The 26521-nt window shown below is 39.6% G+C and overlaps 1 protein-coding gene across 1 annotated transcript in view; it reads left to right on the top strand.

The window, feature by feature from the left end:
* TMEM245 (transmembrane protein 245) overlaps window positions 1-26521 on the top strand; it is a gene marked incomplete at its 5' end in the record, with an annotated part of 80686 nt that overhangs the window by 33701 nt on the left and 20464 nt on the right. The window contains 5 exons of the mRNA XM_031552702.1: window positions 182-272; window positions 1042-1140; window positions 4098-4229; window positions 9240-9362; window positions 17440-17585. Coding sequence (XP_031408562.1) covers window positions 182-272; window positions 1042-1140; window positions 4098-4229; window positions 9240-9362; window positions 17440-17585 — 591 coding nt within the window. The remainder of the gene's footprint in view (window positions 1-181; window positions 273-1041; window positions 1141-4097; window positions 4230-9239; window positions 9363-17439; window positions 17586-26521) is intronic.

Below are 26521 nucleotides of genomic sequence, written 5' to 3'. Positions count from 1 at the left end.
CTTAACAAAAAATTGCCTCTGACACATAAGAACAAAGTACTCTAGCTGTAATAGATTCATTTATTCTGAGCTATTTTTTGTTGTTTCTATATGTTAATTGGTAATATGTTTCAGGTGTAATGAAATGGGTAAAATATGTAGCAGATAACTTTGTTTTCTTCTTTAAAAAAAAATACAACAGCTGGCTTCCAGAAGCCCAGGTATTTCAGAAAGCGCTCAACTCAGCAGCAAATAATGTGTACCAATATGGCAGAGAATGGATTACACATAAGGTGAGAAACAGTTTCCTTGGTGTGTTTTTTTTTTAATTATACTCTGGATTCCTGTATTTCATATAAGTAAAAATGAAATAAAAAGGTTTTTCTCTGTGACCCTGTTTTTCATGAGATTAACTATTTTGTTAGCAGATCTGTTCTTTCCAATTTCAGTCTGTGAGTGAAGGAAGGTGGTGGGAGTGATTTCAATAGATTTTCTGCTTAGAGAAATATCTGTTTATAAGAGCTGAAAAATCTATCTTCATTTTAGTAAGATTGCCAGTGAAAATATATCAAATAAAGATGACTAATTTTTCATTTGACTTTAACTGTCCAATTTTAGAAAATGTGTTTTTTTGTTTTAATCATGTGTGTTCTAATTTCTACATGGACTGCATGTGGTAAATTTATATTTTTATTGTTTACTTTTAAGTTAACATTTTTCAGGGGGATTTGCCAAGATAGCTTGCATCTCACGTAGTTTGAAATGTTTACTCTGAATAAGATCAGGGATATTGGATTAAGCATTTCAGAGGCAGCATTAGTTTTTCAGTGCAGAAAGGAGCCTTCAGCTTAGTGTAGCAGAATGTTTTATCAGGTCAAAAAATCTTTGTTTTGAATCGTATCGATTTGAAGAGTATATTCCATACTGAAACTCAAGTCTTCTAATTACTTGGGTTTGGATTATGCCTTTCCTGATAATTCTGTGTGATTTGTCTACCTTTGAGTTTGTCAGTAGATGCCACCTACCTTCTGTCCTGTGTAATAAGAGTTGTACATGTTTCAGCTTCATAAAATTTTAGGAGAAAAAGTGAACAACACCGCTGTGATTGAAAAACAAGTGCTGGAGCTTTGGGACAGGCTTTATCATTCTTGGTTTGTGAAGGTGGGTAGCTTGTTTAAATTATATTTATATAAAGTATCACTTACTGTTTTGAGATAATTATGCTAAGCATGTAAGATTAGCAAGAAGCTTGAACTGCTGAGTAAATATCATAATGATACAAAATTGATTTTACAAAGAAACAGAGCAAAATCCCAAGTGCATAAGTTTGAGTATATCCAGAATTATGCCCTTCAATGTGTTTCTATGCCTGCAATTTAATATATTATTTGTTCATTATTCATATTTAGTCACTCCTAGTTCAGAGCTTTCTTTTGAATTTTTGTTATACTGAGGGGCTGGGAAAAAGATATTCTGTGTGATTTGTGTATCTTTTATTGATTTGAATTTTTAATGAAAAAGTTATTCTTTAAATGCATTTTTTTTCATGAATTCCAATAGTGGGCTCTGCACACTGAATCTTAAAAAGTTGATAAAAATTAAATTTTTATGCTGTCAATGCTTCTTGCCAGTAAAGGAAGAAGAAAGCAATTCATTAGCCGTGATGCAATTGAAATAGCAAAATGTAAAAGAGAGAAAACTATATACACGGAAGAACTGAAAGTAAAAAGCTGTTCTTTCATTCCCGCGCTCTTCTCTGTCTGCTGTGGGGAAGAATGGGCAGATGCTGGCAGAAGAAAAAGCAAAATCATGCAGCAAAGAGATGGGTGGTGTGAAAGGACACGAGCCGGTAGAGTGGACTTACAGTCTGGAAGGCTAACTGTGTCTTGGGCTGCTTCAAAAGAGTGGTGGCCAGCAGGGCAAGGGCTGTGACTGTCCCCTTCTGCTGTGCCCTGGTGACACCTCACCTGGAATACAGTGTCTAGGCCCGGGGCTTCCAGTACAGGAAACATGTAGAGCTATTGGAGTGGGTCCTCAGGAGGGCTACAGGGATGACTGGAGGGCTGGAGTACCTCTTCTGTGAAAAATAATTGAGGGAGTTGAGCTTGTTTAGCTTGGAGAAGAGGAGGCTTCAGGGAGACCTTGTTGTGGTATTCCAGTCCTTGAAGGGAATGTATAAACAGGAGGGAGACCGATTTTTACATGGGCAGACTGTGATAGGACGAGGAAGAATGGCTTTAAACTAAAACGGGGAATATTTATGTTAGGGGGAGGTTTTTTACTTGGAGGGTGATGAGGCACTGGCAGTTTCCCAGAGAAGCTGTGGATGCCCCATCCCTGAAGACATTCGAGGCCAGGATGGATGGGGCCCTGGGCAACCTGATCTAGTGGGTGGCAACCCTGCCAATGGCAGTGGGATTGCAACCAAATCAGCTTTAAAGTCTCTTCCTACCTAAGCTGTTCCCTGTTACAAGAGATTTTGCTGGAAGAAAAGCATGTAGGAGTAGTTGGTGTTCTATATTTAACCAAGTGCTAATGCTTTTGGTGTGGTAACCAGTGAGCCAGATGTGCTGCAGCACTGTATGGTTCAATTGGGCATGTGCCACAGAAGTACATTGTTGCTTCAGTATATTGAATCTCTGAGTTGCATTATATTATTTCTTTCCTGCAGATTGTTATTTGAGGGGAGACTATGAGGTTTTGATCTTGTAGATGCTGTAGTAGAGCACAGTGGCAAGTGGGTTCCATAGAAATCAAAACATCAGAAAGACCTGCAGGAGTAAATTGATGCTACTTATGATCTTAGATTATTATTTTTTTTTTCCAGTTATTAGTTGCGCATTAGAGACCCTAAGTTAGCAGGGGCATGATGAGCTGTCACTCATCTGAGGGTGCAGGTAACTGTCCCAGAGTTGATTTATAATCTTGCTCCTTCTGTCATGCTCCATGTCCATTTACAAGTCAAACTTGGGTGATTTCCACCTGGCTATTTCCTCCTGTAATACTGCAGTTACCTCGTGGAGCCTTTCAGAGTAACTGAAAACTAGTAAACCATATGGTATTTCCAGCATGCAAGATATTTGTACCACATCTAACAGTATCTCAGTGGAGCTTTCAAGTTCTCCATTTGTACAAGCATAGTTATGCTTTATTCTGGGGCCTGCATAGTCCTGTTCTAGGCTGTAAGGTAATACTCTTACACGAAAGCTGTAGAGTTGAGGAGGAATTACCAACAAAATGTGGATTCAGTCATTAACTTCCACGGTGAGAAAAGATCAGCAGATAGCAAATGGTATATATTTTAAAAAGTTCTAGAGATGTTTGAAAGATTAATTGTTCTTGAGGTATGTCCTCAATGAAATATGATAATGGAATAAGAAATCACTCAGAAGATGATGGCAAAACTGCAATTAAAGTGTCATCTTCAAGGAGAACCTCTCCTTTTAGCCCATTCAGTTGTGAGGTTTTTTGTTTGGTTCTGTTGCTCAGAACCTACTTCATAATTCAGGTGTAGCCACCTGAGCAAATATCTGTTGTATTTATGACTTATGGTCAGTTCCTGTTCTCTTGTTTCACAGTTACAAAGCTGTGTAGTCAAAATAAATCCTACATACTTCTGGTTTAGTTTGTAGCTTTTGATTGAGTGAATGTTAGAAGTGGAAGATACTGAATGTGAGAAAAATAGTTCTTCTTGCGTCTTCTTTTATTATTCTTTATAGATTGCACTGGAAGAAGTTACGCATTGCCATCAGCAAATTATGTACGCAGTAACTGAAATCGTTACTTCTTTGTTCTCTGCTTTCCTAAAGAGCAAAATAGATACCATCGTCTTTGTCAAGCTGTCACGCTAATGTTCAGCTGAAATGCATTAGTACAATATATAACTGTAATTACATCAGATAATTAACTATTGTTTTTTTTGTCAGCTTTTATTTTTCCAGTTGTACAGAAAAATACTTCCTTGGTTCCAGTGATTTTTGAAGATGTCAGTTAAAGCACACCTAACTGTTTAGGTACACAGAAGACACGTTTTAAGAAAATCTCAGTCTTCAGCTTTTCATGTTTGTCTTAATTATTCGAATATATGGTATATTTATATCTTTGTCTCTCTCTTTAAGAATGTAACGCATTCTGGAAGACACAAAGGACACAAATGGCACATAAACCGTCAGAACAGCTGGCTTGGAGATATTCTGGACTGGCAAGATGTTGCTTCGTTTGTTCATGATAACATTGAAACATTTCTTTCGGTATGTATAGTTTGCCCTTTTTACCAAATTGGTCTTGTTTTAATTCCTACTCCTCTTGCTAAGGATATGGCATGCAGGTATATGGAAACTCTGATAGTGGTATTTATAATTGCCTGTGCAATAATTTTGTCTCCTTTGGAAGTATTCATACTACAAAGAAGAATTAATTGTGATGAAAAGCTCCTGATTTCAGCGTCTTCACTGATATTTCCTTCTCTAGAGTTATTCAAGACCTGCCCAGACATTTTCCTGCTCGATCTACTGTAGGGAGCTTGCTTTTAGCACAGGGGTTGGGCTTGGAAGGGACCTCTGGAGATCATCAACTCATATGATTCTGTGGTTCCGTGATTCTGTGATATGAGCTTCAACCTTATTCCTAGTTGAGATTGTTGTAGTATTACCTGTGTCACCTGCAAGTTGGTTTAAATTCTTCATATCAGTAGTTTACTTTTCTGTTTCTTAGAGGTCATTTGTTTGGAATTGTTCTTACTTCATCTGTCTGTTCTAGGAATTTGTTGCATGACAAATATTAGTTTGCTTCAGTCTTACTTTTATGTGAAATGTATGCCAGGTGCAGATTTGGTGGTGCTTAAATTTCTTTTAAATACCTAATTTCTCTGGATTATGAATCCAATTAAATGTATTGATCAAGAAGTTTGTGACATGCACACACAAATATGTAAAATATATATGTAAATACATGTGTTGTATAGTCTTTTTTTACTGAAATTATTATTCATTTGGTTGATAGCAACTTTATTTCTTTTTTATGAAAGTTCTGTGGAGAATGAAATTAATATTTTACACTGTATGAGTCCCTGAATTAATGCACTGGACCTTTTCACCTTATGAAGAGAAAAAGCATTGAAAGTGAAAAGAAAGGAAGCAACTACATTTGTCTAACAAAGGATGTTGAGTCTGAAGCATGTAACATACTGTCATTCCCTGGCACAGTTCATCTTTGACCTGAACTATAGTAATTGAGAAATATCTGAAGATTAATATGTATCCATTTTGAACGAGTGTTAATTATACCTAATTTGAATCTTTTGTGGATGCAGTTTAAGCTATTATTTGCCTTGAGGCAGTCATTGGTCTTGAGTGATGGGTGTGTGTGCTTTGTTTTCCTTCAACTCCTGTTTAAATGGTTAGAGTTTCTATCATTTAAAAAATAAGAAGTGAGTCAAGAAGTTGAGAGGAACTTTTTACAGTAATGAAACCTTTTCAGCTAATACAGAAAATTTGCTGAATTCTTTCTCAAAGTTGGCTGTACGTGCCTGAAGCAACGTTACAAAAATGTGTAGCAAATCATTTAAAATCAGTGTTGCTTTTAGGTAAGAAAGAGTAAGTGAAACAGAAGTACACAGGAGGTGCTAGTCATTTCCTTTATCTCATTGCTTCGTTGTGCTTATAAACCATAGTGTGCGTGCATCAATAGTCTAAGTAGGCTAAAATAATGAGGAAATAGTGAAAAGAGAATAAATACTTAAGTTTGAAGTAGATCAATATTAAATTTTTCTCTATCTAGTACGCTTTACATTATCTCGAAGTTTGGTTTTAGAAATAAAGGAAAAATGCCAGCAGTTGGCTTGCTTTGCTGTTTATGTCCGTGAACTCATTACTAATCATCTCTGGGGAGGCACCTGTCCTTTTTCTCCGTACACATAGATTCATCATGACAGATTGTAAACCAGTCAGCACTGGTGTATAAAACTAAATCCTAATTTCACTCCTTATTGGGTAGCATTTTCTTTACTGGCTGGCTCATAAAAAATCCACTGCATAAATATTAATCCCATTGTTTCAAATGAAAATCAATAAAGATCTGATGTGTATTTGTCTAGACCATTAAGGCTTGGCTATGATAAAAATAATCATAGTTCTAACTTAAGTCTGGTATTTGATGGCAAGGTTTTCACTTATCCTTGGATACAACACTGCTTCCCAGATTTATGTTTTGTGAGAGAGTGATGGTCTTTCTCTTGGTGCTTTGAAAAGGAGCAATGAGTTTGTAGAACAGCATATTGAACTGGAAAGGATCAATATTTTGAATGATGTGGGGTTTTTTGTTTGGGAGGTTATTTTTGTTTTGTTGTTTGTTTTTTTTCTTTGTGTGGATTTTTTTCTTGCACTTTTGTGGATATTGTCGTTTAGTGAGGTTTTTTGTTTGTTTCCTTTAGGTTTTGGTTATGCTTTACAGGCTGGAGGGGTTTTTAAATGTCTTGGCTGTAATTGAAACTATAGGATGTTTCTGCTTTTGGACACCTAAAATCAATGTTAACCTGTAATTCTTAAGTATACAGCAAGATGTAAATTCCTGAAACTGCTTCGACGTTATTTTTAACTGTAAAGAATATGCAGCTATAGGGAGACGTCCTTCACTTATAAAAAGAATAAGTTTATACTACTTGCATGTAATGAGTTCCTATACATAGATTGTGGCTAGAGTTTGCCATAGAATAACTCTTGCTAGTCCCATGACTTTCTGAAATATTTCAAAATACTACTGATCACTGTATGTTCTTTTAAAACACAGCTGTTAGACCATGTCATCTTGTAATTATAAGCAGATAAGCTCTTTCCCATTTATGGAAATAATAGGAAGTGTTCTTCTTGAGAAAAAGGAGTATCTGCTAGGTGAAAAACTTGTAAAATAAAATAAATTTTAAAAGTTTCACTTCCCGTATTGGAAGAAACTTTCGTATTAGAGTTGAAAGCATATAATTAAATTGCTGGTATACCTGTGCAGGGGAATTAGTAGCATTCATTTTGTCCATAACAATATGCACCGATTCAGGAGTTGAACTATGATAATCAGATAAAAGCACAGAAGACTTCTGTACTTCCCTCAAAATGTGCTGTTTGTTATAGTACCTCTAGTAGCGTTAGTTTGATGTAGGTAGATCTTATATTTTTGAAGCAATTTGCCATATAAACATGTAAATTGCCTTAAGATTTAATATAAAGATAAGCTTTTCCAAATCATCATTTTCCTTTTTTAATAGCTTTTTCCAAAGATGTTTCCTTATGTGTTTCCTCTTTGAATTTGTTCAGTATTAAGTAGAAGCAGTAGAATACTAAACTGTTCTTCCAGTGATGTATTTCCAGGGTGGATTTGTTCTGTCCTATTCTCAGCTTAGGGGAGAACTAGAGTAGGTCCTCACATCTGCCTCAAATTTTTGACCTCACGCTGTATCCTAAGGTGAGAATCCTTTCTCAGTTGCTTATTTTTCCATTCGTAACTTTTGCTCCATTTTTGTAATATTTGAAACCTTGAAAAAGCAAATTGCTGCTGACCAAATCTGTGAATGATCACTTAAAACTCCCTCGATGTTATATGAGAAATTGCTCATGTCTCCTTAAATTGATCTTCTTACTTCTTCCACAAGGGTATTCATCATTCTACCAGCAGTTTTTCGTTCAGAGATTTCGCAGACAGGGAGACAGAAAACCTTCCATTAAAATATGTACAGTAAGTTTTAGCTCAGTTAGGCTTTTCTATCTGTTCCTTTAGCAGTGACTGATAAATGTATATTCCAAGTCAAGTTGGACTGATATCCAATTTCAGATGCTCAATTTTGTATTGTAATGTTTTATCATATTGTAACGTTATTTTCTGTCCCTCAGAATTTCTTCAAGTAATTACATAAGCATATAGCTAATAGCATCTGTTCTTCATAATGATTCCACTCCCATGCATTCCTTTTAGTAAGAGAAGTCTAGAAATCAAACATCACTGTGAAATCATACGTGCAAGGGCTTGCGTTTTGTTTTTTAACTGTTAGTTGATTATTTGAGTGCTGTTTGATAACATATTCAGCGATGACTAGTCTCTGCAGTGTCTGCTTTCTCATGAGACATTTTGAAATAGGTAATTGTGAATTTAGGTTAGGGGGAACTTACTCTACAGCTGAATACCGGTCCCAAAACATGCCCTTGCTTTCAGAGGTCATACTGAAGATCACTGAGAGGCACTATTTGTGCATATTTCAAAGTACGTGCTAGTGGTAACCTAGCTCAGCGGTTCTGATGAATGACTCTATGTAACAAGAAAGTTCTTATAGGAGAAATGTTCTCAGTATTGATTGAATCACCTGATATCTGCATTTGAATTAACTGCAGTTGTTTATTCTACATTATCAGCTCCTTAGCCTAAAATTTGTAGGGAAACTGTTATGCAGCTACAGCCTGTGCTGAGGAACTTACTATCCTGAAAGAAAGTCTCCCAGCCTCCTCCAGATATTTGTTTCCTGAAGTTACTGCCTTAATTAGCTTGTTGCATCTGCATCCAGGCATAAACTAATTTGTATAATTTATATCCTTTATTTAAAGGCATGTCTCAAAACTACTCTGTACTATCTGTAATTAATAAGTAGTCAGTTTCCCAACCCACTACAGGATTTCATAGGTTGTCCTGCATTGATTGATTTGTTTTCCATAACTACTTGAGTAATCACTGCATCCCTGTGCAAAATCATCTCCTGTATAGTTGTGTACAGACATTATGAAAATTGTGCAACTTATTTACATACGTTTAAAACAAATATATTAAAATAGTAATTGTATTACTTGATTTGAAGCTGTCTTCAGCTTCATTTCTACTTTGTGATATTCTTTGTGCTTTAACATTTCTGCTTTTGAAAAGATGAGTTTTCTCTCCCAAGATGCGATCGATCTGCTTTCGATTGGTAGTGACACAGATCACAGTAAACGATGTCACATAGTCTAGATTTTATGCAGTTTTACATGATGAAATTATTTTGAGCACTGGAAGAAGAATTCCCAAAAACTTTGTAAATATCTACCTAGTGTCTTGTCTTTGGCCAGTTAAATGTTACCTGTTGCAATATAGGGATAAGGAAAGATGATTGACTTTTATTTTTTTTTAATATATAAATGTCTTTTTTTTATTATTGTTATTACTTGATGGAGAATGACTCTGAATGCAATTATGTATTTTAACTAATACAGTCTGGTGCTTGATTTCTGCGTTCCTTGCTCCTTTTCTAGATCCTGGAGTCTCTGTGGATAGTGATGAGTCGGAATGTGAGCCTCTTGTTCACTACAGTTACAACGTTGGTGACAATCCTTTTCCATAGTGGGACAGCTCTTCTCAATTTTGTGCTTTCAGTGGTAAGTAGTTTGCTATGTGTTTATATATGATTGGTTTTACTGAAGGAACCTAGTTGCACATATTGTAACATTGAAAATCAAACCTAAAGCATTGAAAACATTCTCTAATGTTAACAAATTGAGATGTTGCAACCTTCAAATCAGTTATTTGGGGGACATCCTAGACAAAGGAGCCCTAAATCCACACTGTAATTTCCATGTTGAGGAGCTGGCAGTCTTCTCATCATTCTATTCATTGAAAGCTCTTTGTTTCTGGCCATATAGATATTGAGCTGTAACTTGTGATACCCAAAATAACTGCTGAAATCTTATGGCGTATTCTTGTAAGCATATCCTTAAACAAACTAATGCCTTTAAAAGAGGGAAAAAATATGTTAAATGGAACTTTGCTGAAAGCTTATGAACATCTTGATCTCAGACAGTGTGTGATATTAAGAACTGTGACCTATGACTTACTCCTGTTTTAACTAAATAAAAACAGATCTTGGAGGCTTCACTGAAGTCCATGTCTTAGTTACTAGTTCAGCACTGAAAAACATTTCTTAGAAAAATAGATGTTTTGCCAATTTAACTTCACTACTCTTATTGATGCTTGTTCAGGAAACCAGACCTTTCTAGACAAAGTTGTAAAATCAAAGTAATGTTTAATGATATTTCAGGGTGGTTGTGTGAGTTCTCTTCAATATTAAAGAAAGAACAAATAGCAGCAAGACTTAATTTAATGACTGCCTGAAACTGAAGAGAATCACTGTTGTTGCTTTCTAATTACCTTTTCTTTAGTTAGTGAGGAAGACAGCAAGATTCCATGGCAGTGTTTCATTTCTTCCTTAATTTACAGCTTCACCTGTGGTGACGCATTGGAAACAGTATCTGAGACAAAGGACAAATTCAAATTGCGCATCATCTTAATGCAGTCATTGCTCAGACGCAAGATTTAACTTTAGCCGTCCAGTGATTTGTATCAGATTAATTATATGCTGCTCTTTTAAAGACTGGATGCCCTAAAGGCTACTCAGTTTCCTCTACTTGTGTTGTGGGCTGAATCTGAGTAGCAGTCCCTTTCGGATTTCTGAAATTTACAAGACAACATATTCTGTAGAATAAGCTTCATTTTATGAGCTTATTAGGAGATAAACGTACAATCCTCTATGTATAGACTACACTTAACACGTGATTTCACTCATTCTTCGCTTTAACCCATGAGGTTTCTAATTCACAAATTTTCAGCTTCGTAAATTGCAACTTAAAACTGAAATCTACAGTAGCTAGTAACACGTCTGTGAACAATGTAGTTATCTAACCAGCAGTGAGTGGTCATCCTTCCTCCTCTGTCATGGTGCAGGTGTCCCCTCTGGTGTTGCACCAGGAAGGATGAAGCCCTTAGCAGTCCAGCTGCTGTTGGTTCTGCTTCCAAAACCTTTTGTCTCAGCCGATGTATTGTACCTTCTAGTTTGGAAGTTTGGTCAATTTCTATGAGTTAGCTGTTTCTGAGGAAACTGTCAGGCAGCAGTGTGTGAGAATAATGGCTGAGGAGACAGCAAGCTGCAGATGATAATAGTGACTGTTAGCTCTTCCTGGCCATCATCCCTGCCAACGTGCAACTTTGACCTTGACCCAGCTGCTCTACTCTCTGCAAACATCAGGCCTTAGCATGAGCTGTGTGTTAGCCAAACTCTCAGCCGGACTTGAGTGAACAATCACAACTTACTTAAAACTTTTTGTATAGAGCTATATCCATCCAAGTTTGTCAGTCCTACACTCTTGGATTTGGATTTTTTTTTTTTTTTTATTTTAACTGTACAGAACGTGTCAGGGTATAAAGGAATCATTGAATCACGGAACATCCTGTATTGGAAGGGTCTCACAAGGATCATCGAATCCAAGTCCTGACTCCGCACAGGACCACCCAGAAATCAAACCCTATGTCTGAGAGTGCTGTCAAAATGCTCCTTGAACTCCAGCAGGTTGGGACCATGACCATTGCCCTGGAGAACCTGTTCTAGTGTATGACCACCCTCTGGTGAAGAACCTTTTCCTAACCCCCATCATGGCTCTCCTCTGACACAGCTACCATGCTGTCCCCTCAAGTGCTGTTGCTGTCACTGGAGAGAAGAGATCAATTGTGCCCCTCTGCTTTGTGAGAATTTAGCTGACAAAGTTTTTCTGGCTTTAAAGTACATCTTAGTGTAATTTAATTTAACTGTTTTGGAGTCTCTGAATTAAGAATACATCTTCTTTCAAAACATTCAGTACAAAGCAGCTTATATGTGTAGCTTATCCATCTACAATCCAGTGGGACTGCATTCAGATTCTTAACAGACATTTGAAAACTGAACATTCTTTATAGGAATGCCACTTATTATTTCACTTCTGTTTTGAGTTCAAATTCCTATCTGCACACATGGGTATATTGTCATAGAATGCCTTAGGTTGGAAGGGACCTTTAAGATCTTCTAGTTCCAACCCCCTGCTATAAGCAGGGGCATGTCCCTGTCGAACAGGGAGAGAGCATCCACAATGTCTCTAAGCAACCTGTTCCAATGTCTTGCCACCCATGCAGTAAAGAAATTTGTCCTAATATCTAGACTGAATTTACCCTCTCCAACGGCTTGTGTTGAGGGGCACAGACCTGGATGCAGTTCTCCAGGTGGGGTCTCACAAAAGAGAGTAGAGGGGCCAAATCACCTTCTTGTGATACAGTCCAGGATATGGTTGGCCTTCTGGGCTGCAGGCGCACACTAATGGCTCATACTGAGTCTTTCATCAGCCAGTACCCCCAAGTCCTCCTCAGGGCTGCTCTCAAGCCATTTGCTGCCCAACTTGTATTTGTGCTTGGTATTGTCCTGATAGCTGTGCAGAACCTTGTACCTGGCCTTGTTGAACTTCATGAAGCTGGCTTGGGTCCATCTGTCAAGTCTGTCTGGGTGTCTGGATGGCATCCCTTCTCTCTAGTGTGTCAACTTCACCACTCAGCTTGGTGTCATCTGCGAATTTGCTGAGGGTGCACTTGATCCTACTGTCCATGTTGCCTACAAAGATGTTAAACCAGTCCCAGCACTGATCTCTAAGGGATGCCACTCATCACTAGTCTCCACTTGGACACTGAGCTGTTGACTGCAACTCTCAGAGTGTGACCATCCGTCTGGTTCCTTACCCAGCAGGTGATCCATCTATCAAATCCATTTTTCTCCAATTTGATGACCAGGATGTCTTGTGGGACAGCGTCAGACACTTTGTACAAGTCCATGTAGATTACTTCTATCTGCTGACACTGTAACTCCACCGTAAAAGGCCACAAAGTTTGTCAGGCAGTATTTGTTATGGGTGAAACCATGTTGGTTACTACCAATTGCAGATGGTAGTAACTGCCCCTCTCCCCCAATCAGGAACTGCAAGGGATCTTAAGAGATCATCAAGTCCAACCATCCTGCTAAAGCAGATACCCTACAATAGGTTGTGCAGGTGGATGTCCAGACTCGTCTTGAATGTCTCCATAGAAGGAGGCTCAACAACTTCTCTGGGAAACCTGTTCCAGTATTGTCACCCTTACTGTAAAGAAGTTCTTCTGCATGTTAGTATGGAACTTCCTGTGTCAAGTTTTATGCTATTACTCCTTGTCCTATTGCTGCACACCACTGAAAAGAGCCATTTGCCTCCCACTCCCCTTTAGATATTTATAAACATTTATCAGATTCCCTCTCAGTCATCTTTTCCCCAGGATGAACAGGCCTAGGTTACTCAGCCTTTCCTCATATGGGAGATGCTCCAGGTCTTTAATCATCTTTGTGGCCCTCCACTGGACTCCTAGGAGGTATGTCTTTTTTGATCTGGGGAGCCCAGAACTGGACACAGTAGTGTGAATGTGGCCTCACCAGGGCAGAGTAGAGGATGAGGGTCACCTCCCTCAACTAGCTAGTCATGCTCCTTTTAATGCAGCCAAAAAACCTCATCTTTATTTTCCATGTGACAGGCATGGAAAGAGGTGAGACTGACTGGCCTGTAGTTCCCTGGATCTTTTTTTTTCCCATTTGAAAAAGGGTTTGTGTTTTTACTTTTCCAGTCCATGGGAACTTTACCAGCCTGTCATGACCTTTCACATTTGTTGGATAGCAGATTAGCAACTTCATCCACCAGTTCCCCCAGAACCTTGTAGATGGATTTCGTCTTTCTTGGACCTTTCTTCCCTCCAGGGCTTTATTTCATGTCACCCTGCCAAGCAGGTCCCTGAAGAGTTCTAAGTCTGGTCTCCTGAACTCCACAGTAGCAAGCTTGCTATGTACTCTCTTTGACATCTTAAGGATTTTGAACTCCACCATTTTGTGGTCACTGCAGCCAAGGCTGCCCTCGAGCTTCACGCTGCTTACCAGCTACTCCTCGTCGGTGAGGGCAAGGTCCAGCATGGCACCTTTTCCTGTGGGTTCCTGTAGTGCTTGGAAGAGGAAGTTACTGTCAGCACATTCCATGAACCTCTTTGATTGCTGGTTAACCACCTCAGTATCTGTTGGAAGGACGAAGTCTCGCATGAAGACCATGCTTTGGGAACATGAAGCTGCTCCTATCTGTTTATAGAGAGCCTTATCCACTCAGTCTTCCTGACTGGGGAACCTCCAGCAGACCCCGACTATGATGTCTCCTTCCCTTTAACCGTAACCCACAGACTCTCTGTCAGCTCCTCATCCATCTTTGGGTGGAGCTCTGTGGACTCCAGCTGGTCATTGATGTACAGGACAGCACCCTCCTCCCTTTCCCTCCCGCTTGTCTTTCCTTAAGAGTTTGTACTCATTCCAGTTATGAGAGCCATCCCACCATGTCTCAGTGATGCCAGTGACATCATAGCCCTGTAGGCATACCCACGCCTGTAAATCTTCTTGCTTGTACCCCATACTTACGCATTATTGTACAGGCATTTGAGTTGAATTCCTGTTGAGGCTGATTTACCGATTGGAGTTTCCTTATTCTGCGCTTTAGGTGCTATCTTCTAGGCTTGTAATCCAACTTCAGGCCTAGGGCATCTGTTACCGTCACCAACCTTGAAGTAGAATGGGTGAGGATCCCCTTCCCTGGCAACTCTGGTTTAAAGCCTTCCTGAATAAACTGAAAAGCTTGTTGTAGAGGATGGCCATCCCCTGAAAGATTAACCTCATCCATCCCCAGAAGACTGTATATTTCTAAAAGCTAGCTCCATGGCATAATTAGCCAAAGCCCTGGTGTGTGTGTGTGTGTGTGTGTGTGTGTGTGTGTGTGTGTGTGTGTGTGTGTGTGTGTACGTACGCATGTGGCTGGGTGTATGAAAACTGTTAAAGATTGGAAGAGGAATAACTCCTTTTGGCAGACAGCTGTTTGCATTCCTGCAGGGAATACACAAATTTCTGATGCTTCTTCTCAACAACAAAAAAAGAAGTCTTTGGACAGAAAACTGAGTGTGAAAGACAATGAAAGAAATACTTCCCAAGTCTCTGGAGGCAGTGCAGAAGCAATTACATCGTGTGTTTCTTGATACATGTGGAAATGATGAATTACCATTTTCACCGTACACTGTTTGCCGATGTAGTCTCATTGAATTCAATTTATTCACCCTCAGATCATAGTATTTGAAGTTCCAGTATTTGGGGGCTATAGGATAAAAAGCAACAGTGCGATGTGTCAATTATCAATGGAAAGAGCTTATTATTTTATCTTCTGTGACTTCTTTCTTGGAGTCATCAGCAAGATCTCGAATTTCTGGTTAGAAAATTTAGGCAATGTCTAAAATATTAGATACCCTGTCAAACAGATCTGAAAATTTTCAAATGCCTGTAGAGATAGAGGAGGTACATACAATTTTACTGCTGAATGTTCTATTGAAGCTGTTTAAGAAAAGTCAGCAAGCTGCTTATGTTAAATTATATTCTGTGGCTGCTCCTTTTTGTCATTTCTGTACTTCTGTGCTAAAGCAAATACATTTATTTACCATAAACTAACTGATTTAAAATTAATTTTATTTTGTATGGTTCTTTTACATGCGTCTTGTCTTAAAAAGATTTGAGTTAGGTTTCCTATCTTTTCATAGCTTTTACTTTGCTTTAACACTATTTTATTCTACTGCTGTTCATCCCAGATGCCTTCTTTGGGTTGTGCAGTTGAAGTGGGTGTGTCTATATTGGCGATCCATTGCTCCTTAAGGAAGCAGGTTTCTTTTGTGGACACTAGGAAAGAATAACTTACTTTTCCTGTCAGAATTGGTGCTGTGCTTGTTGACACTTTAACTGATCTCTAGCTCTTGTTCATTGCCTGCCTTAAATTAGGTTTTCTTCTCACATCATAGATAATCAAGCTTTGTCTGATTGCTGCTGTTAGTTTCCTCATTCCCTGAATGCACTAAGCCACTCAAGGGATAGCATTCTAAGAATTTAACTGTAGCTGTACTAATAAAACAAGATTTAATGGAGCCATTTTTCAGCGTACTTTTTGTGAGTGTCAAGATGAGAGGATATTGTTCATAAAGAAATACACGGCTTTTTCTGTTGCAGGTTTCACTGCAATGAGGATCTGCAGCCAGGTCTCACCTGAAGGAAGACTAAACAATATCTGAGTGCCTGTTTCAGGATAGGGAGTTTTGTAGCTATATAAGAAAACATTGTAGTAGCTCAGGAGAAATGGCAGGTCTTACCAAAGAGAAAACAACCATGTTTACAGCTTTACTGAGAACGCTAAAACGTGTTTCAGGTTTTAGGTTTTACTTGAAGTTGTAAGAAAATGTAGCTGATGTTGTTACTGGTGATCGGTTATTTCCCACTAAATCAGGGCCTGATTAGTTTGTTTTTTATGATCTCAAAATGAATATTAACAGTATGCTGATGAAATGGGCTGAAATAATGACTTGTTTTAGTTGATAGATTGATTTATCATCAAGACCAAAGTTAAACACTTGGGAAGATGGAGTACGGTCCCTGTCTGTATATGATGTTCTGGAAAGGGGTCATATTGGGTGAACAGTTGAATGCGACTTCCAAGTTAAAAGTTGTGGTGAGGGGAAAAACAGTAACATTCTACTGAGTAGAAATGAATTAGGAACAGAGATGATAAATGGATGGATTTGTTGAGGCTAGTAACTTAACACTGCATGTTATACTGCATGTTTGCATTTCTTTTTTATTGAACGTGTTCAAAGAGAATGCAGAAAAAAGTGCATGAAATGTTTGCAAACAGAACAAAATGTTGAAAGTTAAGAGAATTCTGTAGGTCAGACAATTTGGTTTATGAGAAGATTAGGATGTTATTTATTCCACCGTACTGGCAGGCTGAAAATAAGAAAAGTGAGAGGTTTTTTTTTTAATTTTGGGAAGACAGACAAAAGAAGTAAGGCATGTGGATAAAGCAAATATAAGCCGTACTTTACCGGTGGCATACAGTAAAATGAATTTTCTTTGTTTGAGGTTTTCTATTTCAAGCTGGTTATATTTTTGTGTTCTTTAGCTGAAGAAGTTGCTGAGCCCACTGACTGGAAAATAAGTAAAACATAGTGAACTGCAAGATACCAGGAACTAATATGATTTCATGGTATAGTTTGGTCTTTCAACTGAAATGGTACAACTGCCATGGCTTCTGATGAAATTAATCTTCAAACTCATTGGAGGGGATTCTCAGCCTAATAAAAACTGTAAATGTTCTATTTATGGTTTTTTGGTTAATTTATATCCCATAACCAGCCACACAGTAACTCCCCAAACAACTCAGTTTATTTGGCTTTGTTTGTTTTTAAGAATGGGTGTTACTATTTAGTAATATTCTGATCTGTTAAATAGGTCTCTGCTGGAAAAACAAAAACAATATATATTGTTGATCAACATAGATCAACATCTGGTTGTTTGATCTAGACTTTGTGAAGAGGATGAAAAGGGCTAAAAGACGTTTGCTGTTTAGTCAAGTCCTTTGTGGAGCAGAGGTGGAATTACTCTTCTAACTCTTAGTGTTCCAAGCTTGTGGAATAGTAGTTTGTACCTTCTCAATCAAGTTCAGTGATCTGAAAAATACCTACATATTGTAGTTCTTAAAGTATTTATTGTCTTTCAATTTATAACTCCTGTTTGTTTTTCAGGTGATTTTCCTGACCACGCTGTTCTACCTATTGAGTTCTAGTGATGAGTACTACAAGCCAGTGAAGTGGGTGATAAGCCTGACGCCTCTGTCTCAACCAGGTCCTTCCTCAAATATAGTTGGCCAATCTGTGGAGGAAGCAATAAGGTATGCTACTGATCTGTTGCCCTTTCTCGATAATTCTTTAAGGAAAAAAAAAGTGTTCAACTGCAAATACTTAGTACTTACAGCAGCTCATTTTTCAAAGACACAAGTTACAGATCTCCTCTTTTCAAGAATCTAGCATTGATCATTTTTCCCACTTTGATTGTTAAGAGCAGTTTGATTGGATTTACCAGAAACAAAAATGTAGAGGTTGATGCTGTAGTGAATGCTAGTATTTTATAAAGCAAACTAATCCACTCATCACAGTCCAGACTCATCCGTGAGCATGGTGGCAGCAGCTATGATGGTGTTAACAGCTCGTGTAGCTCTCTGTGAGCAGACTCATGCCGTAAAACAGTTGAAATAGAGGACTTGGCATCAGCGCTCATTTTGGTGTTAGTTTGCTTGCAACTATTTTTAGTCTAATCTTGAGAACTAAGTACCCACTTGCAGCTGGACTGTGTTAGATTGGCTCCTGGTGTGCATTTTCCAGTTCAGTTTTGTCTGATAGGAGCCTAGTTCATAATTTCCTCAAGACTTCTCTACTGTGCCTACTGAAGTACAATAAAGTGGAAAAGTGGGGAGCATTATCCTTATCTCACTGGAAACACTATTTTGCTGTACCTGTGGAGTGCACCCACATTGTTTCATGCTTAGTTATCCTTCTTACATTACTACCATTCTAAATTACTACAAAGTACTGAAGAAATATTTTTTGTGTTTAGTATTTTGCAGGGAGGTTTTACAAGAAAGCAATTTTTGAGTTGGTACAGTAGTCTTCACCTGATAACAGTGTGAAATTCTAACATTAGTAGCATAAATACTTTATGTAAATCCATTTATTATATCATAGCTCCATTTTTCAAAACATTGATAGACTGGACAAAGCCAACAGTCTCTGTCTTAAGTTCTATACAGCTATCTCTTACAGTGTTATATATACAAAACATGAATAGACTTTAAACCATTGATGTATTAAACTCACTGCCTCATGTTGTGCCAGAGTAAGTTTAGATTGGATATGAGGGAAAACTTCTTTACAGAAAGGGTTGTTAAGCACTGGAATAGGCTCCCAGGGAGGTGATGGAGTCACCATCCCTAGATGTGTTTAAAAACCGTTTGGAGGTGGTGCTCAGGGATATGATTTAGTGGAGGGTTGTTAGAGTTAGTGTAGTATGGTTAGGTTGTGGTTGGACTAGATGATCTTTAAGGCCTTTTCCAATCTGAGCAATACTATGATTTTATGTACCACACAAATGAATGTTGTTTTTTGTTACTGAAATTAAGCTATTTCCAGGTATGCTGTGCAATTAGAAGGTTAGATCATGTAAAATGCTGAACAGTGATAGTGCTGTGGCAGTTTGAAATGAAGGAGCAGCGTAGGTATGAGGACTGCTCCGAAAGCAATGCCTCCTATTTTATGATGTTGGCCCACGATGTCAGAGGCAGATGTTGGTGATATGCCAGTAGAGGTTGAACATTCCCACCAATATTCCATTATATTTTGTTGCTGTGTGACAGATGGCAGCAGAGGGGCAGTCTGACAGAATAGCATCTGACATGGAAGTGTATATGAAGCAAAGGTGTGTCACTGAATTCCTCCATGTAGAAAAAATTGTGCCCATTGACATTCATCAACGCTTGCTGGACGTTGATGAAAACCATAAAGTGAACATGAGCATAGTGAGATGGTGAGTGGAGTGTTTCAGCAGTGGTGACAGTGACAGGAAAGACAAGCTGTATTCCAGATGGCCGTGCAGATTTTTATGAGCATGGTATGCAGGCTTTTGTTCGTCACTCGCAAAAATGCACTGGTGACTGTGTTGAAAAATAGTGTTTTGTAGCTGAGAATTTGCTCTAGCAAATATTGTTGCTGTGCACTTTATCATAGTTTCCATGGAAATAAATAGGAGGCATTACTTTTGGAGAGACCTCCATGGAAAAAAACAAATAACAATTCTGCCAAAAAATTATTAGCCATTCTCTTGAGAAACTGCTGTTGAGTTTTCATTGATCATGTGGTTAACATCTCTGTTTTTCTGAAAGGTGTTGGCAGATTTATAAGCTGAAACTTCCTTGTCTCACAAATTGTTCTTTTTACTGCGTCCCTGGGTGGATAGGAACAGTGTCAAAAAATAGATTGTAACTTCCCTAGGCAAGGGTATTCTGCAAAAAAGATTGTATTAAAGGGGATTTAAGGTTATGGGTCTGTTACACAGATGACCAAAGATATTTGTCAGTGCTAAGAATTGGTGGAAAGAAAAAAAAGATGTTAGAGAAGCAGAAAGAAAAAGAGCAGGGAAGAGTGTACATCAGTAATTGATGATGTGATGGGAGGTAAGGTCTGCAGAATGAGGGTTATGAAACTACTTTTTGTATATTTTTATTTTTAAAAACTGAGAGAGTGCTAAGTCTGTGCATTCATTAACATAGCTTGAATCAGTCTCTCATATTTTTTCATTTGGAGTGGGCTGTGCTTGATACCATATATGAATTATTTAAAGAGCTTCTGAGAATTTTTGTTTTTCATCTTTTTTGCTTAGTTTTACCAAATTATTTTTCATAATTCTTCTGGATTAGCTAGTATTATACTCAATACTTAATGTTATTTTCATTATGTGGATGAAGGTTGTACCCAGCGATTTTCTGTGTTGATTGCATGCAGAATTTAAAATTACAGAGCCAGATTCGTTCTCCAAAACTCTCCAGTTCTTTTTGCAGGACTGATTTATTTGCCACGTGAAAAACAGTTGCCACTGGAGGTCTTTTCTTTTGTTAGAATGTAGCAGCTATCCTTTCTTAGTGTTTAAGATTAGTTGTTGGTAGAGGTGTGGGATCTTAATGGCTTATTCAACTCATGTAGAAAAGGCATACAAATGTGTATGTAATGCTTGGTGGTAGGTTGGGAACAAGAGGCTGCATTTGTATTATGAATTACTAAACTTGAAACCTTTGTAGTTGCTTTCTTCATTAGGCTCTGATAACATTACACAAATGTGAATACAGTCTCAAAATACTTGTGTGTTTGATCTGATCTTCCTGTATTTTTAGTCAAAAGTCATCAACTCTTCAGCTCCAACGCTATCCAACAGGACATAGCACGCACAGAGCTAGAAGTGCATGTAACTAGACCACTGTGGGGGAGCTGGGATACTCCTAGAAATTCTGTTGCTTTTGTGTCCTTTCCTATCTGTCTCCAATCTAAGGTTAGGGAATAGCTGGGCGATCAGGAAATAATTTCTGTAGCTTGAGGTATCACTGAGCTTTGAGTTGTTACCTAACAACAAGCACCTGATCAAACCAAGATCTTTTCCATGGCAATTTGTCTCTTCAGAGTTGCGTTGCAATTTCATCTTAATTAAGAACTTGTAGATTTTAGAACTACTTTTCTAATTCCTTTGGTGATGAATTTGCAAAAACAGTAATAATTGTCTGTTCACACAGACTGTGACTGTGTGATAAGAACAGCTTTCCTGCCTATTTTGAGCCAGATGATGAATCTGACTGTTTCTGTCACAATTCCTCAAGCACTAAATTCCTGTTTGAATAGTGGAAGTGATAGAAGGACAAAAAGATGCATCTCTAAGACTTTTGCAAAAGTTGTGAAGATAGAGAAAGTCTGTGAGATAAAATGCAGAACATTGTTGCAGAGACTCTTAGAAGTCTCCAGTCCAGGCTCCTGCTCAAAGCAACCTCAGTCAAATCAGATTGCTTGAGGACTTGTTCAGTCCGGTTGGAACACCTTCAAGGACAGATTCTCTACATCCTCTCTGGACACCAGTTGTGTGTTTGAGCAACCTCATGGTTACATTTTTTTCCTTTTATTTAGCTGGGAATCTTCATCTGCCATACCAGCATGGGCCTGGTGCCGCTCGTCCTTACGCCACCTCTGAGAAGACTCGAGTTTCATCTTCTCTGCATGCTTCCAGTAGTCAGCTTTAGTCAGCAATCAGGTCCTCTCCTAAGCCTCATCATCTTCACACTGACCGAAAGCATTCCTTCAGCATGCCCTGTATGCCACGTACCCCAGCCTTTCACCATCTGGAAGGTCCTCACATCACATGCATCAATATGTTTCGTGTACTGAGGAGACCAAAAGGAGATGCAGGAGTCCAGGTGCAGTTATGAAAGTATCAAGTAAGAGAGGAGAGTGTATTTTCTGTTCTGTTCGCTATTAGCTGGTTTTGGAAAGAACTCCTAATGAATCGTCTTGAACAGGCCTTAATGCTGCACTCTAGCACTCCTTCCTACCTGACTTGAAGTCCAGAGGAATGCTGCTTCTCCGGAGGAACAGTTCTCTCTTTTTTCATTGATCTGCTGCTGTTCTTTCTGTGCCTGCGCAGAGAGTGTGACCTTGTCTTCAAGCACCCACTGAGTAGCCTTGTAATCCTCAGGCTGAGACACCCCTGTCTCCAGGACCCAAGGCCTATAGTGACCTTGTGTGGGGCCCTTCTATCTCTCAAACTCAGCTGCTGAAAGGAGGCCAAGTTCATATTTGTCTGCTTTCTTGGGAATCCATGCAGAAGAGATGCTACCTCTTCATGAGGGATAGGGATGGGAAAAGAGGCTATCCTGCAGGCAAGCCTGCAAGTTGTTAATGGATAGCCCAGCTAGTTTGTCTGGAGGCTACACACAGATGATATAGTGGTGGACATCTAAATCTTTCAGTGATGTTGCTGTGAGTACATCAAAGGGAACCCTGGCATGCTGGTATTGTGTCATGTCAGCTGTTTTGGACATGGATTCACCTCTGTTGCTTTTTTGTCTGGAGCTCAATCCGCTTCCATTGGTTCTTCATCTGGAGATTAATAAACCTCCGTAGACTTTGCAGCAGTGGTCATAGAGCTGGCTGTTGTTTGAAGGCCTCAGATTTGCGCCAGGGGAGATTTAGGCTAGATGTTAGGAAATACTACTTTTCTGGAAAAAGTGGTCAAGCACTGGAATGGGCTGCCCAGGGAGGTGGTGGAGTCATCGACCCTGGAGGTGTTCAAAGAATGTTTAGAATTTGTGTTGAGGGACATGGTTTAGTGGGTACTGTTGGTGATAGGTGAATGGTTGGACTGTATGATCTTGAAGGTCTTTTCTAACCTTGGTGATTCTGAGATTCTGTGACTCTCTTCTTCATCTTCTTCCTCCACACAGTCCTCTTCAAACTCTTTGGTTCCTTGTTCCCACATAAAAGTAGGCAGCCACTACTCCAAGTCCTCTTGGTTTCAACCATCATTAGCTATTGCCAGGGGCCTGGAAGCTCATGAGTGTTGGACCAGCTGTAGGGATGAAGGTGATAAGAGCCCAAAACAGAAGTTGTTTGGTGGAGGTCATAGTGACAGTGACCCCTGTGGGGAAGTCTCTGGACTCTCAGGACGCGCTAGAGACATAACAGCACACCATTGTGGTTAAAGGCCATTAGTCTACTTTATTGTTAAGCACTACTCCATTTATATGTCTTAGCAGAGCATTCTGAAAAAACACTCTTCAGTTGTTCACAAAGAAACTTATCCAGTCAGAGCCAGGAGATGTTCTTTGTTCTTCAAAAGGTGTCCTTGATACTGCTTATCTTGCTCTGCAGCAGCTGCTCCAAGCAGCTCCCCCTGCTCCACAGCCGCTGCCCTGAACAGTTTTTTTGGTACGTTCCCACAGACCCCTCTGCATGGCAAGACATAACTGTTGGGAGAGGTGTTTTGCGGATTGAAAGATGCCCTTTGTGTGGAAGGAGGAAGAGGGTTAGAAAGTCTGAGTGCCCAAGTTCGTATTTGTCTGCCTTCTTGGGAATCCATGCAGAAGAGCTGCTGCCTCTTCACGAGAGACAGGGATGGGGAAAGAAGCTATCCTGCAGGCAGGCCTGCAAGTTGTTAATGGATAGCCCAGCTAGTTTGTCTGGAGGCTACACACAGATGATATAGTGGTGGACACCTAAATCTTTCAGTGATGTTGCTGTGAGTACACCAAAGGGAACCCTGGCATGCTGGTATTGTGTCATGTCAGCTGTTTTGGACATGGATTCACCTCTATTGCTTTTTTGTCTGGAGCTCAATCCGCTTCCATTGGTTCTTCATCTGGAGATTAATAAACCTCCATAGAGGTTTATTATCCCCTTTCCTGGGGATGGTTTCTCTATCCCATTTTGCTTGCCAGGGACAAAGGCTTCTCCTTGGGTGCAAGGACTGCCTTTATGTCCTGTCTTCAACTTCAGGCATCCACTGGGTAGCCTTCTTATCTTCAGGCTGAGACACCCCTGTCTCCAGGACCCAAGGCCCGTAGTGGCGTGTGAGGGAGGCCTCCTGTCACTGTTAGAGCTGCCAAAAGGAAGCCAGATTCACATCTGTCTGCCTTCTTGGGAATCCATGCAGAAGAGATGCTGCCTCTTCACGAGAGACAGGGATGGGGAAAGAAGCTATCGTGCAGGCAGGCCTGCAGATGTTAATGGATGGCCTAGCTAATTTGTCTGGAGACTGCACACAGATGATATAGTGGTGGGCACCTGAACCTTTTAATGATGCTGCTGTGAGCACACCAAGGGGAGCCTTGGCATGCTGGTATTGTGTCATGTCAGCTGTTTTGGAGGTGGATTCACCTCTATGGCTTTTTTTGTCTGGAGCTCAATCTACCTCCATTGGTTCTTCATCTGGAGGTGGATACATCTCCATGGACTCCATAGCAGTGGTCACAACACTGGTCATTTATTGAAGGCCATATGTGCTCTTCGTCCTCTTCCTCCACTGTGGGCCTCCTCCATCTCTTTCGTTCCAGCAACCACTTCTCTTCGTTCCCATATAAAAGTGGGGAGTTGCTGCTCCAAGTCCTTTTCGTTCCTTTCATCACTGGCAGTTGTCAGTGGCCTGGAAGCTCAGCGAGTGGTGGGACAGACACAGGGTTTTTATAGGATCAAGAACAAAGGGTGGGATGGTGGTGACTACTGTGACATTAGGAAGACTCTGTGATGTCCACTGTGATGGAGGGAGTGGTGATGGTGGCCTGAAGGATGCCCTTTGTGTGAGGAGAAAGATGGTTGGAGAGGCTGAGGGCCCTTTTCCCAGGATGGCTCCTTAGTGCTATTTGGCTTGCCACAGAAGAAGGCTGCCCATCAGGCACAGGGACAGCCTTCCACCTCTGCTCCTGTGCTCTATCCTGATCCCCCTTCTCAGCCCATGTTTGGGATGCATGTACCACAAGATGGTAGCAACAGTGTTTCTGGAGTGTCTGCCATTACCCTGCTGCCACTGACCCAGCTCCCTGCAAGTGTTGCAGCTCTTTGACAGAAGCTAAAGGGGGATGAAGCACCCAGATGATCCACAGGCAGGAAAGAGGGGCACAGCTGGTCTGTGCAAGGTCTTCCAGCAGTCTGTAAAGGTGCTGCTGAGCCCTTTTTTGCTGTCCCCTTCTCCTACCTATCTCCTTGAAGCATGAAAGTGCCATGTCTTGTGTCCTGAGCCCTGAGGGAGAGGGGAGGGCTGGACCTTCTCTGGGCTGCTGTGCACTGTTTCTGTTGGCAGCACTTCCAGTCAGAGTTAGGAAAATGATTTACTTTAGAAATGTGAGACCCAATAAGACCGGTTTATTGGATTTAGATATTTTTGTTTGCAATGTTTGACAGTGAATTGTGTTGAGGCTTAGAGGAAATAACCTGCACATAACAGATTGTGAGATTTACTTTCCTCAAAAAGCTTCTGTAAAATTTAGTTTGTAAGTCACCCACCTCCCCAAGTAAGCAGGAAAATTATGTCCTTCAGACTTTAACCCTGAAAGGAGGTGGTGCTTCTGTCTGGACTTTTTTTTTTCTGAATGGATGAAGTAGTAACTCTCCAATTCACAGGTCTCCTAAGTAGTAGCATGCACACATTTGCCTGAACCATTTTCCTTTCCCTGAGCAGCATGTCGTTCTCTTCCTGAATGCACCATACCCTTCTTCCCTGAAGCTCCCATTCTGCTTGCTCTGGTGGAGATATTGCACATTACTAAGTTGCATGTTGTCACGGCCTCAGTGCAATTTAGTGTGTGCGATACTTTCACATGAGTGCATGCACACGGGTATGGCTGTGGCTTAAAGTTACTGCAGCTTTCAATTTTGGTGGGGCCTAAATTACATTGTAAAATGATCTAAAACCCAGATCAGTGTTTTGAGTGATGTCTTGAAATACTTGTTTGTAGAATTTTGGTTTGTACTACTAGGAAGATGAACACTGTTTTCAATTTGAGAAGAGTTATCATTATTTGCTTCATTTTCTTCATTTGTCATGTACGCTTCAAATTTGATCAGATTTCTCATGGACTACGTAAATTCTCGTAAAATCTCAGGCATTTCTAAAAAAGGAAGTATTTCAGTCTGGAAGTAATCGTGTTCTTAATTGAAATTTACCAAAAAAGCCGAAGGGAGAGCTGATATGAAGATAACCTGTGTACCCGGATAGCTGAAATAGAAGCTTAAAACCATTAAGACTCTATTTCTTAACATCTAGAGTGATCAGAAGCGAGGAAGAAAAAAAAAAAAAGTAACTGTTTAAAAGTACCTGGCTTATTTATCAAGGCAGTAATGATGAAGAAAATGAAATGGTGATACAATTCCCACAGAAAACAATAATCTTCCAGCATGTTATGCTAATGCTTAGTAAAGCTAAAATGTGTTTATTTTACTGCAACATTAATAATGTCTTTCAGAGTAATTTTTCAAAGCCAACTGTTAACTGATTATGTTTTGACTGAATTTCTGCATGCGTTCTGTGTTTCTTAGTAACAGGAGTATCTCTTGCAAAAATCTGTTTTGTCATTAAAAGGATCTTACTGAAATAAGCTCTACTTAACGGTGGGTGTCAGGGGATGAGAATAGATCTAAAAATGATTCTGCTTTAATTAAGTAATTTCCTCATCTAAATCTGTGTGAGTAACAGATTTCTCAAAAAATTGATGGAGGAAAGGAAACCTTCAATTAAGTTACTTGGGGA

The sequence above is a fragment of the Meleagris gallopavo genome, chromosome 3, assembly GCF_000146605.3.
Source record: "Meleagris gallopavo isolate NT-WF06-2002-E0010 breed Aviagen turkey brand Nicholas breeding stock chromosome 3, Turkey_5.1, whole genome shotgun sequence".
Lineage (NCBI taxonomy): Eukaryota > Metazoa > Chordata > Aves > Galliformes > Phasianidae > Meleagris > Meleagris gallopavo.
Note: the sequence above shows the minus strand (reverse complement) of the source record. Positions and strands in the feature narration are given on the sequence as shown.